Raw genomic sequence first — 13,418 nt, forward strand, 5'->3', positions numbered from 1 at the left:
CATTCCCCAATGCACACAGGCTGCTGCTGCTGCTTCCCTCACCTTCTCCAGGTCTGCACAGCTGCCAAAGTCCTGCTCAGAGAGGTAGCTGATGAGGGACTGCCCTTCTGAAGGTCTCCTGAACATTCCTTCCCCCGAGCTCAGGTATTGTCCAGAGTCTGGAAGTGCAAGAGACAGGTATGAGGGAAGGATCTGCTATCTCCACATCACCAAGTCCTGCCAGCACCCAGACAGCATCCCACAAGCAAGTGCCAGCACTTGATGACAATGCAGCCCATGGAGGAACCTGACCAGGACTGAGTGTTCCCATGGAGGCTGGCTGTACTCACCATACTCCATGTAGAGGGAGCTGGGTGTGCTCAGTTCACTGCTCAGTGTGGAAGCAGAGACCGGGCCTCTCCCTCCACCTGGATCACCATGGGACTCTGGAAGGGAAGGTGACACCAGGCACACGTCAGTACCTTGGAGTGCCTGCCACTGCAGGGGTGAAGTGAAAGGGGCTTGGCATCACACACACAGGCACAATGGATGGAAATAAAGAGAGACATCTTCCTGCTCCATGCCACAGCTGAGGGCAAGCCCAGGAGAAGGCAAAACTAGAAAGGCATTTCAGGCAGAAGAAGGGGAACGAAGTAGAGAAGATCATGAGAGACATGGAACAGTCATGTCCTGAGCCTTCCTCTGTTTACCCCAGAGTAGAGTTGGGGGACACAACAGGCTCCAGCAAGTACCTCTTGCCAGCCCTTTGTTCCTGAGGGAGCATTCTGAAGGCAGAGTTATCCCCCAGAACACAGAACAGGAGACACAAGGAAACATGAGTAGCCAAAGGATCTGTGGGGGTCCCTGCCCTGCAAAGCAGCCTGGACACCAGTGTAAGGAGGCATCTGAAGGACATGCTCCTGCTCCACCATAAGCCAGGACTCCACCCAGGAGCTTGGGTGCAGTGCTCAAGGTGACCTACATGGGTTGTGGGCAGGGCTCTGCCCCTTGCATGTACTGTGGTGCAACTCCCTGCCAGACTGAGCCAGTGGAGACTGCCAGGAGCTGGCCTGAGCAGAGACTGAGTACAGGTGGTGCTCTAGAGAGCCATGGCCCCAGGGAGCACCTGGATGGAGGGCCTGGGTGACAGAGGACTGCTGAAGGAGACTGAAAACACCCTGCCTGAGTGGGACAGGAGCACACAGCTCTGGATAAAGAGCAGGTGCCTGCTGACAATCCTGAACATAAAAGAAGGGCAACCATGTCCCTTCAACCTCCTACTCACTTTTGTTCCCAGCTTTGTGCCATAACTCTGATGTGGCTGGAGGCTGCTGAGCCCACCAATACCAGCCTCTCCTTGTGAAGGCCATGAAGCAGCAGTCACCAGGATGGAGCCTGGGATCAACCCACCCCACAGGCTGGGAGACAAAAGACTTGTCAGGGTAGGAGACTCTCAGACCTACTCACTGCAGCCTGACAAGGTGTCCTGCAGCCACCTCAACACAGAAACCACCTCATGGGGTTGATGCCTGGGAATGCCACATACAGTGGAGCCTGCTGCTGAAAGGTAAAGCAAGGCAGTGCTCAGCATCATCTGTTGGAGCAGGACACAGGGCTGGACACATCTCTCTGAACACCCATCGTCCCCAGGGAGGAGCCTTCCCTGACACAGGACCCTCAGCACTCAAATGTGAGCTTGACAAATCCAGTGCCACTGTTCATTGGATGCAAAACAAAACAGCCCATTTTTTTTGAGCTGCTGCCTTTTTCTGCACGTGGGGCAAAGGGATTACAGCACCCCAGCATTTCTGCTCAGGGTAAAACCTGCCATGAGCCCAAAAGTGCATACAGGAGTCTCAGCTGTGGGTACAAACACTGGAAATCAGTCAACATCAAACCTCCCTGTGCCACAGATCCATGAAATAACAGGAAAAATTATAGACATCCAAGCCCATGTCTGGTTAGCTGCCAGCCTTATTCACTAGGTAAGAGAGGGAACCTCTCCTGGCTCTGGAGGCAGTGGGTAGAGGGAAGGGCAGGGGATGCAGCTCAGAGACTTGGTAGCCAGTGCTCCCTAACGCCATGCAGGGGAGCTGGAAACACTTCTGGGTCTGGGCCACTGCTTCCACAAACCAAGCTGGGATCTTCGGTCAGGCCACATGCATAAACCAGACCACACTTCAAAGCATCAGCTGGGACACAGTAAAGAAAGATTTTTTTTTTTGGTTTTCTAAATGAACACTAATGGATTGATGGCAATCCTGAACTTGATGCAATGATCACTAATGAAAGGCTATTATACTGGCTCCCAAACCTGCCACTGGATCTTCTATTATAATGGTGATATCCCTGAGGCCTCCTGGGCAGACAGAGGAGGAGAAGAGCAGCGTTAAAGGAGAGAAAACAGAGACAGACTGGTTACTACTCAGCAGGGATCTCCACTTCTCCAGTGAAGGCAGCATCAGGGCAAACTCTCACAAACTGTTCGTCCCCTCACACTCCACTCTCTCCATCCCCATGTACTCACTCAAGACCCCACGAGAACCCAGCAGGTTACCAGTGGGATGACATCCTACCAGTTGGATGAGCCCAGGCCCCAGTCCCATAGCCCAGCCAAGAAAGGCCAGTGGAGAAGAACAGCTGATGTCACAGCATTGCTGCCATTTTCTAAGATTTTAGTAAAAGATGGCAATACCAGTAACAGTCCAGCCCAGGGCATTCTGGGAAACAAGATGTCATCCCATCAGTCCAGTGTAGAGCTGAAAAGCTAAGGGAAATGACCAACCACTTGCCCACTGTCCCTCTCTCCAATGTGATCTATGGAATCAAGGGGGTGGCCAGCATCAGCCTCCTGGTACCAGGGAATCCACACCCAGAAGCCATCCCAGAAAAGCTGTCCCATTACCGTGCAACTTCCCAGAAGTCACGTTGGTGTCAGAGTGTGAGCGCACATGGCTCTTCTTGAGGATGCCCTGTGGAGCTGAAGACTGTCCCTCCGAGAAGCTGGACCGGCGCAACAGGCTCAGGCCCCTGCTGCCACCTCCACTGGCCCCCTGCTCCCCCAGGGATGATACTGAGTCCAGCTTCTGGGAGCTGCTGGAGGAGAAGAGTTTAGAGCTACTGCTCTTGGTGCTGCTGGTGCTGGTGCTGCTGCATGCCCGGCCCCGGCGGCCCAAGTTCCCAATGGCCAGGTACTCTGGCCCATCATTAACATCGCTCTGTGGATCATCCTGACTCCCTGTCCAAGTATCCTCGCTCTGGCTGGTGGTGCTGGAGCTCATCTCGCTGGCTGGAGAGAAGGGGTCTTTGGGTGAAAGGACATGGAAGTGGGTGACAGAGCTGGGCTGCTCCAGAGGGGACCTGCCCTCACTGAAGGAGGAGGACCGAGTGGACGGGCAGCGCTCCTGGGGCTGGCTGGAGTTGGAGCTGCCACAGGAACTCAGTGGTCTCCTGTCTGGACAGAGGCAGGAACATGATTTCACATACTGGCACAAGGAGACATAGAGACACATCCAATGGCTATAAGCTTGTGGCTTCACACCAACATGCCCACCCACCACAGGCAAGTCCCTCCCTCCCATCATGGGCAGAAGTCTTCCATACCCATCCACCCTCACAGATACATAGGCAGATAAAAAGGTAAAGTCTCTTCTGGGTCTACCCTAAGTTCCCCAGCCTACCCTCGATACCTGAGAGGCCAGAGGAGGCTGGATGTTGGAGGCTGGAGAAAGACCCAAAGCAGCGCTGCTGAGTGCAGGGGGCAGCAGGGACACATGGGCATGCAGGGAGGGCAGTCAGACTCTGACTCTTGGTCACTGGAGATGGATTGTCACTCTTCCTGGTAAGCTGAAGAGAGGTGGCATCATCAATAAAGCATCTATGGGGCTACAAAAGAGCAGCTGTCAAATGCTGTCAAAAGAGCAGCAACAGAAAGGGATCAACCTGCAAATGCCTGGTCACCAACCACAAACAACGGAGCAGCCCTGGGAACATGAGGGTGGGGAGGGAGAAACATGGCAGCATAGAAGGGTAGCAGCTCTTTGTTCACAGCTACAGGACAGATTCCCACTGGGAAATTACCAGGCTCTCAGTGAAATGATCCAGGCAGCCCAGTGCTCCTGGCAGACGGCTCTTGTGTCCCTCAGCACTGTGGTCACACATGTCTCTTGTCCCAGCAGAAGGGTCTGACACGCACAGGGATGGCAGTGATGTGCCGGCCAGCTGAAAGAACACAGTCCCCATTTAACAAAGCCTCACTAATTCCTCTCTTCTGGGGACTCCGTGCAAAGAAGGCAGCTGCTGTTTCTGTCCTCCGGAGAGGGGCCAGCTGGTGCAGGGCTGCACAGGGGGTCACTGGCATGAGAAGGAGTAGGCACCCAGGTGTCCTGGGGCATTGCCCATCCCCTCAAGAGGGTGACTGTCCCTCATGACCAGGCAGCTCTGCGTGCTGGCCCTGAAGCCTGGGACTATTGGAGAGGGCTTTAAAGATGCCTCTTACAAGGAACTGGTCCTCAAGTCCTCTACTGAAATCCTTGGTGCAAGCCTGAACCAAGGTGCCCCACTATAGGCTGCACACAGCCATCTCCAGCACTCTGACCCCTAACAGGTCACACAGGCAGGACCAGTTCCCCACTCTCCTCCCCTCTTGGAGCAACTTTTACTAGTTCCAAGTCCAGCCCCATGTCCAAGGGCTCCATATACCCTCAATATGACCTTGAGGGAGCAGCCACAGCCAGCTGGCATCTGGGGAGAGCCACATGTAAAATCTGGGACCTCAACCCACCATGGAGGTGTCAATCTGAGCCAGAAGCCTGGGGTTGTTCTGCTCAACAGCTTCCAGGCACTGCAGCATGGCCGTGACGTGGGCGTCACTGAGCAGGAAGGCAGTATCTGGGGAGAAAAAAATTGCTGCTCAAGGGAGTCCCTCTCACCCACACAGTTTGACACACCAGTTGCTCACATGCAAACCAACTTTTCTGCTGTCCTCCCTCACTCCCACAAAGCTTGGAAATGCCACCAGCTAGATATCTTCCTAGTAAGGAGGAAAAGGCCCATTGCTCTTTACCTGTGTAGAACTTCCTAATGTACTGCCGGTTCCCCAGGAGCGGCCTCAGCTGTGCTGACAGGCAGTGGCACTGCAGGCTGTGCTGCAGCCACAGCTGTGCAATGGCCTGGTCCCCTGGGCCCTCGGCGTCACGCTGGCCACTCTCCTGCAGGCTGATGAACTGCAAAGGGACGTCAGGCACAGGTTAAGGCAGGCAGAGGCAAGAAGGGGAACAGGGCTTGTTCTACCACATGGCTTTGGTCCCCTTGATAACAGCAGCTTTCACATGCCACTGTCAGTAGGAAAGAGGGCATGTCCCAGCAGCTCCTCAGCCATCAGGGAGGCAAAAGCACCAGGCAGGAACAATGCTTCAAAGGTCACGCAGTGACCAAAGTCCTCTGACAGCCACCAACACAATGAATTTCTCTTGCACACTCTCCCACCCATGAGCCCTGCCCCTGACCTGGAGCAACCCCAAATCCAATCTGACTCCAGTAGTGACAGTCATTTTCCTGCTGACACATTAACTGGGAAAGGCTGTGGTAATGCCTGAACTGCTGCAGCTTGCAGAGCTGGACTGGAGATACACCCCACTTCCCCCAGCAGCAGGCTGGGCACAGGGACCACCAGTGGCCAGCCCTTTGTGCCCATCCACGGCAGGAACCATGGATGCCAGCACGGGGCAGCTGAGGACCAGGAGCATCCCCATATGCCAGTGGCTGGCACAAGTTACAAATGGGAGAATAAATGCATGCTGAAGCCAAAACCCAGGAATGGGACAGCCCAGGCCCTTAGAGATCTGCACAGACACATGAATTACCCATGCACACACACAAGCACTGCTTGTGCCAGTTCCCTTGGTGATGCCTGCTGCACCCAGCCCAGCAAAACTAGAGACTGGCCTGGGAGAAATAAGCAGCCAATTGTCTCAGCCCAAGCCACACTGAATTCCCAGGACACAGACTGTACTCAAAAACACAGCTGTGTCAGCCTCCACAAGCCATGAAGCAACTTTACTCACAACAGCCCAGGCAGCACTGTCCCACAGGTGAGGCTCCAGCCCAGCTGCCCTCTCCCCTCCCACTGGACACACAGGGCCACCCCAGCAGAACCCACCTTCTCCAGGTGATGAGCAGAGCCCGGACTCAGCCAGCGAATGTCCTTCACAAACTGCCAGTAATCCTTCTGTCTGCAGCACACCTGCCCAGGACAGGCACAGTCAGGTGCCACCTCCCAAGTGCCAGTTAAATGAGCACATCCCCCTTAGCCCCCTGCTGCCATGAGAGGCCATGCAGTTTGCCTCAGCTTTATCCAGACAATTAGGACTTTTCTTAGTTATTCTACCCCTTAGAGAGGAACAGCAACAGAGTTTCTGTTTCCTCTCCACCCTATTGGCTGTAAGCACAGATCTAAAAAGTGTCTCTTCACCAAAAACCTGATTATTTTTACTTCCATCCCTATTTCCTCTTTCACAAGTGACAGAGAAATGTTTTCTATTTTGGTGTTTTATTTTGTTTGGTGGGGGAGTAGTTTGTTTTATAAGACTAGAAAACTAACATGGCAATTTTAGTTTTCTAGACTGCATTTGGTTTTCTGGACAAACAAATAATATTAATTCAAAAGTTAAAAAACCTCTTACCCTTGTTTTCTTAACGTGTACATATGGATATTTTCACTTTTTTTTTTTTTTTTTTTTTTTTAATTCCCAACTGTAAGCAAGGAAGTTGCCAAGAAAATAAAAAGTAAAAGGAAATGTTTTGCTGGAGCAACTATGAGCCAACTGCTGTTAGGAAGCTGTATTTTTATGGGCCACTTTTTGTAACTCCTATAGCTTGATTGGTGTCACACATGCCTGATTGGAGGAGACATTCCTGAGTGGAAGAGCTGTTTCTGCCTACAGTAAAAGTGCTGAGAAAGGTAATATACCATCCTGCTTTGCAGGTCTGGCATGAACTGCTACCAACAGACAGACTAGTATAAATCTTTTAAACCTCACTTCCTGAAGCCTGTGAATAGCAGGTCTGTCAGAAGGGAGCACTGCACTCCTCACATGGACAAGGTAGCTCCTCTCTCTGTCCATCTTCCAGGGCAGGTCCATGCAGCTGGGGACTAACAGGAACAGAGCAGCACCTCAACTAATGGCGTCTAAATAAATCCAGAGAGCAAAGCTCCCTGCTCAGATAACCTGCCAGTCTGCCTCTTCCTGGAGGCTTTTTAGCTTGAGTGCAGCAGTGCCTAGGTGCAGTTTTCCTGATCTGGGACCCAGCTGGCCTGTGCAAGCTGCCTGGAGCTCCTCTGTGCTGTCCTGCTCTCTCTGGGTGGCAGACCCACTGATGGGAAGCCTGTCCCCAGGTAAGCCCTACATCCTTGTTCAGCTTTCCACTGTAAATAAATTGCTGGTAATTGCAAGCTGAAGGGGAGATCTTTAAGCCTCTGCACACAAGTGGGAAAGAGAAATTCTTCCAGGCAGCCACAGAAGGGGGGAAGGCTGAGTGAGCAACTGCAGGCACAACAAGAGTCTGGAAAGAGTGATTCCATTCACACAGAGCATGGGTTTGGCTGCCAGCTCCTGTTACTAACACAGCTAACCAGAAACAGTAAAAATGCAAGGTTTCTCTTGCCAGGCCTCGCTGGGGACTTGTCCAAGTGCAGATGATACGGGGCTGACTCACTGCAAATGCAATTTAATCACTTGGCTGCAGCAGAAAGAAAGGGGAGAGGGGCTGGCCTCAGCACAGGGGGCACAAGTACTTAGAAAAACCATATTGAAAGTAGATGAGATAGAAAGAACATGCATCCAGGTCCCTCTGCCAACCACAGCATTTACCAGGCAAGCTCAGCCCCTGCTTGGATCACTTTCCAGCTGGTTACAAGCACTGTGCCCACTCTGCTCTGAACACAGAAGTGAGCTGCAGCACCTGCTTATGACAGGCACTGAGGCCACGACAGACAGACAGACAAACAGTCGTGCTGGCAGGACAGAGCCATACCTTGTCATGGATGAGCCCATGGTAGAGGATGCTGTGCATGTCTCTGCAGAGCCGCTCCAAGCCGCCATACTTGGACCAGACATTTGGGTTGCTGATGGACACCAAACCTTCCACTGTGGTCTTCAAGTTGCCAAGGAGCTTCCAGTGCTCTTTCCTGCACAGGAACACAGCAAGATATATCAGAGACACAGCAAGAGGAACTTCACAACAGGAATATGATATTGTACTCTCTTGAAGGAAACTCTGTTCAGGCTGAAACCTTTGGTAGTCAGAAACTAGCAAAGGTGAGCTGAAGCACTTGGTGCATCCCTGTGGTCTCCCATACATGGTTTGTGGACAACAGGCCATATTGTAATGATTCTTCTGATGAATGCCAGCCACCACCAGGAGACAGAACAGACTGATGGCTCCTGCAATGCACCACATGCCCAGTCTGGGCCAAAAAAACCTGGGGATTAACTTTCTAGCAGGCTCTTATTCACTGACATGCTCTCTCTAAGAGAGCAGCAGGCCCTCAGGAGCACAGCAGCTGTATGGAAGGGCGTGAGGCCCACCACACTGAGCAGCCCCTGTGTTTACAGAGCAGCATTCCCTGAGCAATGCACATCACATCAAGAGTTCCAGTCCTGTCAGGATGCAGATGTGCTCCTCTCCCAGGGAGGTGACACTTCATCTGCATCTCCAGCTGTACAGCCGCTCTCTTGGCCCTGACCTGCTGTAGGCACAACCTGCAAAAACATTATCATCTTATGGACAGAGATTAGCAAACTGCTGGTGAGCACTAGAGTATGCACAACAGTTCATCAGTATCATCCCCCCTGGCTGCTCTACATGCAGCAAGAAATCACCATTGTTTACCACAAAGTAGAAGCGATGGTGTGGAGAGGTAACATCATTTGACTATGGAAAAGCAGCTTTGGGTGACTGAGGAAGGAAGCTTTGGGTGATTGAGGTTCCCATTCAAGCTGCTTGACAATGTTGCCAGATGAACAGCAGCTGTCAAAAACACATTCAAATAGGAGCCATTCTCTCAGGAGAACAGGAATGTTGCAAGGTACAGTTAGGCATGCAAATAACCAAAAAAAGTCTCTGCAATGTTTGTAACAAAAGCACCCTGACACCTTAGCATGAAAGTTCAAGTTTTCAACTGGCAAGAAACACGATGGTGTTTCAGAAGTTAGTCCCTCTCACAGCCAAAACCAAACTGGATTTCCAAAACACAAGGGAAAAAAGAAGGAAAACAAATAAATAACATAATTTAAAACTGCTCTCATGTTCATGTTGTACTTAAACTTATAGGCATGGGGCTTTATCTCAGAAGAGACTGAAGAAAAATGCAGATGTAAATCAAAGGCAGCTTCCTGAAGGAGATACAGCTTGGGAAGACACAAAAACATGATCCAGCTCTGCTGAACTTAGGGGCTTTTCCCCTCCGGGCCCAGAGCAATGCAGATGTTCTTTGGCTGTGGGTGCCTAGAGAGGAATCAGCAGTCCCTGGTCAAAGAGCACCTGCAGCCACTGAGCTTAGAATATCAGCAGCTCCTCCCTAAGATATTTCTAACACTCAGAGTTAGGAAATGCAAGTGAAAGCTCAGCCAGGCCACTGATATTCCAAGTCAGCGAGTCAGGGGAACTCCCTCCCATGTTATTTCATACTATAAAAAGCAGGTGTTACACACAAGGAGATGTGTACAAAGGTAGCACACACAGAGATGTGCCTTTCCAAACAAATGGTTGGTCCCATTAAAGGACTTGTGCGACTCAACAGGTAAAAACCAGGATCCAAGGCTCTTTCTTAGCATGGGGAAACTAAGGGTAAGCAATCCTTGAACAAAATAATCACAAAACTTTAAAACATTGAACACAGAAGCACATAGAGAATAAGCCACATAATTAAAGCACCTTTGCAAAGGTGATCTTGAACCCACCAAAAGTGAATTAAATCCTGGTAGACAAGTAAGTATTCTATGGGACTTGTCAGCCCAAAGCAGTTCACAAGTTCGACACACAAGATCTTTCTGATATCCAAACCCCAGCTGTTTTTGGGCTGGAACATGCTGAAAAGTACACAGTGACAGAAGGCTGAAGACATGAGGACCCATACAGCTGGCTGCAGGTGGTAGGGAAATTGAGAGAGCACAGCTAACCACATTTCAGCTTTGACTGGACTCTGGGGCAACCCTGAACTAGCAACAAGGTTTGCTCCCCTGCCAGAAGGGATGGAGACAGCCCTTTTCTCCTGGTATTCAGAGCATTACTAAGAAATCTGTTTTTTTTTTTCCTGAATAAGGAGAATTCTCCTTTGCTAATGCTATAGAAAGCCTGGCATGAGGTAAAGCAAATTCATATTACATCGTGAGAACACCCCAATTTACAGTAAGGCAAAGTGAGTAATACTCCAGAGGGTCACAGAACAAGACCAGAGCTTCCCCTGCAAGAACCACACATGCTTCTGCTCTCCTGATCTAGCAGAGCTTGGTTCCCCCAGTCAGAAGGGCCAAGGGTATTTGGCAGGGCCGTGGAGCAGCAATGAGATGTCAGCTGCATTCCTCTCCTCCCTTAAAGACAACCTCTGATCCAGCCTCCAATTTTAACCCAACCTGGCACTGGGACTCCTTTCTTTACCACAGCAAACTCCATCTTCAAGTACAGCAACACCAACCTGCCATCGGGAACTCTCCCAAATATAACTGAACCTTTTTTACTGGAGTGATAAAACACAGAATACAGCCTTGTAGCAAAAAATGGCCTAATGCTGCCACTGCTGACAACAGGGAATGCTGCTTGCTCTTCCAAGGCTTCTTCAGCCCCTCCATGCCAGCAAGGGTAGGAACTTCTCTTGGTCCAAGTCAGCAAACCTGACTCACAGCAGAGGCAGGGAGCCATGCTGCTGACTTCTTCATAGAAAATAAAACCAAACCCTGATTACTTTCCAAAACAGAATCACACAAGTAGACAGTGTTCAAAAATGAAAAATAAAAATGAAGCTCATCTTTCTTGCAAACATCATCTGCTGTGTATCTCCTGTGTTCTGCAGGAGGCACCCAGCAATGGCTGCTTGAATCCTGACCTCCACCTGGAAGACTCTTGATCCTTCTTAGCACACTAAACAGGTTGGGCTAAGGATGCTGAGGTTATGGAGGGACTTCTGACAAATATCTAAGGACACTCCTGTGCTGGCTGTCAGTTCTTGCTGCAGAAACTGAACACTGCCCTGCACAGAGCTGTTCCCACCTCACTGTCCCCAGATCTCCTAGACAACCAGCAGCCCCTTCCCTGGACTCCCCCGCCTGCTCCTCCAGCAGGCTCAGCACTGCTGGGAAAAAGGATTAAAGAAAGCCAGGCTTCGTGCAATTCATCTGCAGTGGCGGGGAGTGGCTGACAGGCAGAGGAAGCCAGAAGAGCTCTGCCAGCCCAGCAGGGATGGGCAGGAATAGCTGAGCAGGCTGGCTGGAAAAGGAACACGCAGTGAAACTCACATCCATGCTAAAAGCTGGCACTGATAGAAAATGGGGGCACAACCACAAAAGGTGCCCCCAGCAAACACAGCCTAGACGTGCTGCTTGCTGACGCATTCTTGCTCTGCACTCGCAAAGGATGAGGGGAAGAAAATAGGGATTAAAGGTGTTTTTTAACCTTCCCATGGCAGATAGCTCACCTGCTCATGAGGCTAAGTCTCTCCCAAACAGATGACCACAACTTGTTGACCCAGGCTAGTATCCATTGGGCTTCAACCTGCACAGGACCTGCCTGTGATGAGCATGCAGGCAGCCAGAGGCAGTGACAGGCAGAGCAGATCCCCACAGCAGCCCACCCCGCTGAGAGCAGCTGCTCACATCCCTCCATTGCTCACAGCACAGGTTCCCTTCAGAAACCCTCTCCTCTGGCCCTGTTGTCCCTGAGGGTCTTCCTGGTGCCAGAGACAAAGGTGGCAGCTCGTTGCTAACCTGCCCAGCTGACCCCTGGCCCATCTGCTCCCCCTAGGACTGCTGTGTCCTCTGCACCACACCAAGAGCCTCCTGCCTCCAAGGACAATGTCCTCCCTGGACATTGGCATTACCGCCCTGCCACTTGATGCATTTCAGACCTGCTGCTAGGAGGAAAAATCCAGCACACTGTCCTCATTTTCCTCTCCTGTGCTGACTGAAGGATGGACTTCAACAAAATAACTTTTGTTTCTGCATTTTCTGTAATGCACAAGAAGATGGATCCAGTGATCTCCATATATTCCCTATGGGTAACTGTCACAATCCAGTGTGAAATGGCACCTCACTGGGAATAAAAATGCTGACCACATCACACAAAGGATAAGGCAGCGTAAGGCCCATGCACGATCCTCCCCAAGGCATCAGTGCCAGCCAGAATAAGCAGGCATGTGCAGGCACCAGTGGGGGATGATGCCCTCCTTTTCCCTGTAGGAGTGCTGGAGATGGCACCACCCCATCCCTATTAGTCACAGGATGGCAGAGTCTGGTAGTGCAGGACTTGTGCCTGCAAAGGCAAGAAAATGCACAAAGATGAGCCTGGAAAGACAAAGCAGTGAATGCAGTCAATTCCTTTTACTGTTTGGAACCTGCTGTGTCTGAAGCATTAGTAAAGAGGGAGAATAGCTCGAACCATGCAGATCAGAAGGCACCCCAAACCTGTGCTATAGCTTTAAAAGCACCAGTAGCATTTTCCCAGCTGATATGGCAAGCAGGAATAGAGTGACTGGCTGAGCCCCTCAGATAAGGAATGTTTCTCTCCCATATCAAGTTTCGGCTGCTCCTTCCTCCCCAGCCAACACTTCCAATTTCGATCCAACATTTGCCCTGTGCTCGTGAGCGCCAGGACAAAATCATTGCACATGTAAAAACCTGAAGTAAATAGAACTCACCATCAAAACACCTCCAGGAAACAGCCTCTGCTGCTCATAAATGCTACCAGAAAAAACACCAGGCCTGAAGCACATATGAAGGCCAGACAGCCAAGATCACCATGCTCACCACCAGCCATGTGCAGGCAGGCGCAGGGCCACGCCTTCAGGAATAAAGAGATAAATAAAGTCATTTCTGTTCAGCACCTAGAAGAGGTGCTGCAGATGACTGCCAGGAGGGACAGGAGATAGGATCCCAGAGCAGCAAGCTGCAGAACCACCTGAAGGGTGGCAGCGCGGCGTTAGGGCGCGGTGGTTTCACCCTTCAGCTCAAGGCGTGTGAAGCAGAGACCTGGCAGCCGCCGTGCTGCCCACGGCTGATGGGGGACAGAGCGGGGACAGAGCACCAGCTACATCCGTGGCCATCATTGCCCCTCCAGTGGCCAAGACTCTTTCCCAGGGCAGCGAGCAGAGCGATGTGCTGGCCCCGGGTGGGTGACGGCTCTGACAGCCCGGCCCGCTGTGTGCTTCCTCCCACGAGGGACCGAGC

At 51.4% G+C, this 13,418-nt stretch overlaps 1 protein-coding gene across 9 annotated transcripts in view; it reads right to left on the reverse strand.

Moving 5' to 3' along the window:
- The window catches only part of RUBCN (rubicon autophagy regulator), a 29,269-nt gene that overhangs the window by 11,510 nt on the left and 4,341 nt on the right, over positions 1-13,418 (reverse strand). For 4 of the 9 annotated variants that reach the window (XM_085587827.1, XM_085587829.1, XM_021544578.3 and 1 more), the window contains exons 2-10: positions 8,014-8,167; positions 6,140-6,223; positions 5,045-5,204; positions 4,763-4,869; positions 4,060-4,200; positions 3,669-3,825; positions 2,885-3,433; positions 330-425; positions 43-158 (exon numbers count right to left, since the gene is read on the reverse strand). In XM_085587827.1, coding sequence (XP_085443953.1) covers positions 43-158; positions 330-425; positions 2,885-3,433; positions 3,669-3,825; positions 4,060-4,200; positions 4,763-4,869; positions 5,045-5,204; positions 6,140-6,223; positions 8,014-8,052 — 1,449 coding nt within the window. In that variant the 5' untranslated portion in view covers positions 8,053-8,167. Of the gene's footprint in view, positions 1-42; positions 159-329; positions 426-2,293; positions 2,339-2,884; positions 3,434-3,668; positions 3,826-4,059; positions 4,201-4,762; positions 4,870-5,044; positions 5,205-6,139; positions 6,224-8,013; positions 8,168-11,671; positions 13,213-13,418 lie in introns of those variants that run through there. The other 5 variants (XM_085587826.1, XM_085587828.1, XM_021544586.3 and 2 more) reach the window with 3 other exon arrangements.

This window comes from Lonchura striata, chromosome 9 (genome assembly GCF_050655825.1).
Source record: "Lonchura striata isolate lonStrDom1 chromosome 9, ASM5065582v1, whole genome shotgun sequence".
Lineage (NCBI taxonomy): Eukaryota > Metazoa > Chordata > Aves > Passeriformes > Estrildidae > Lonchura > Lonchura striata.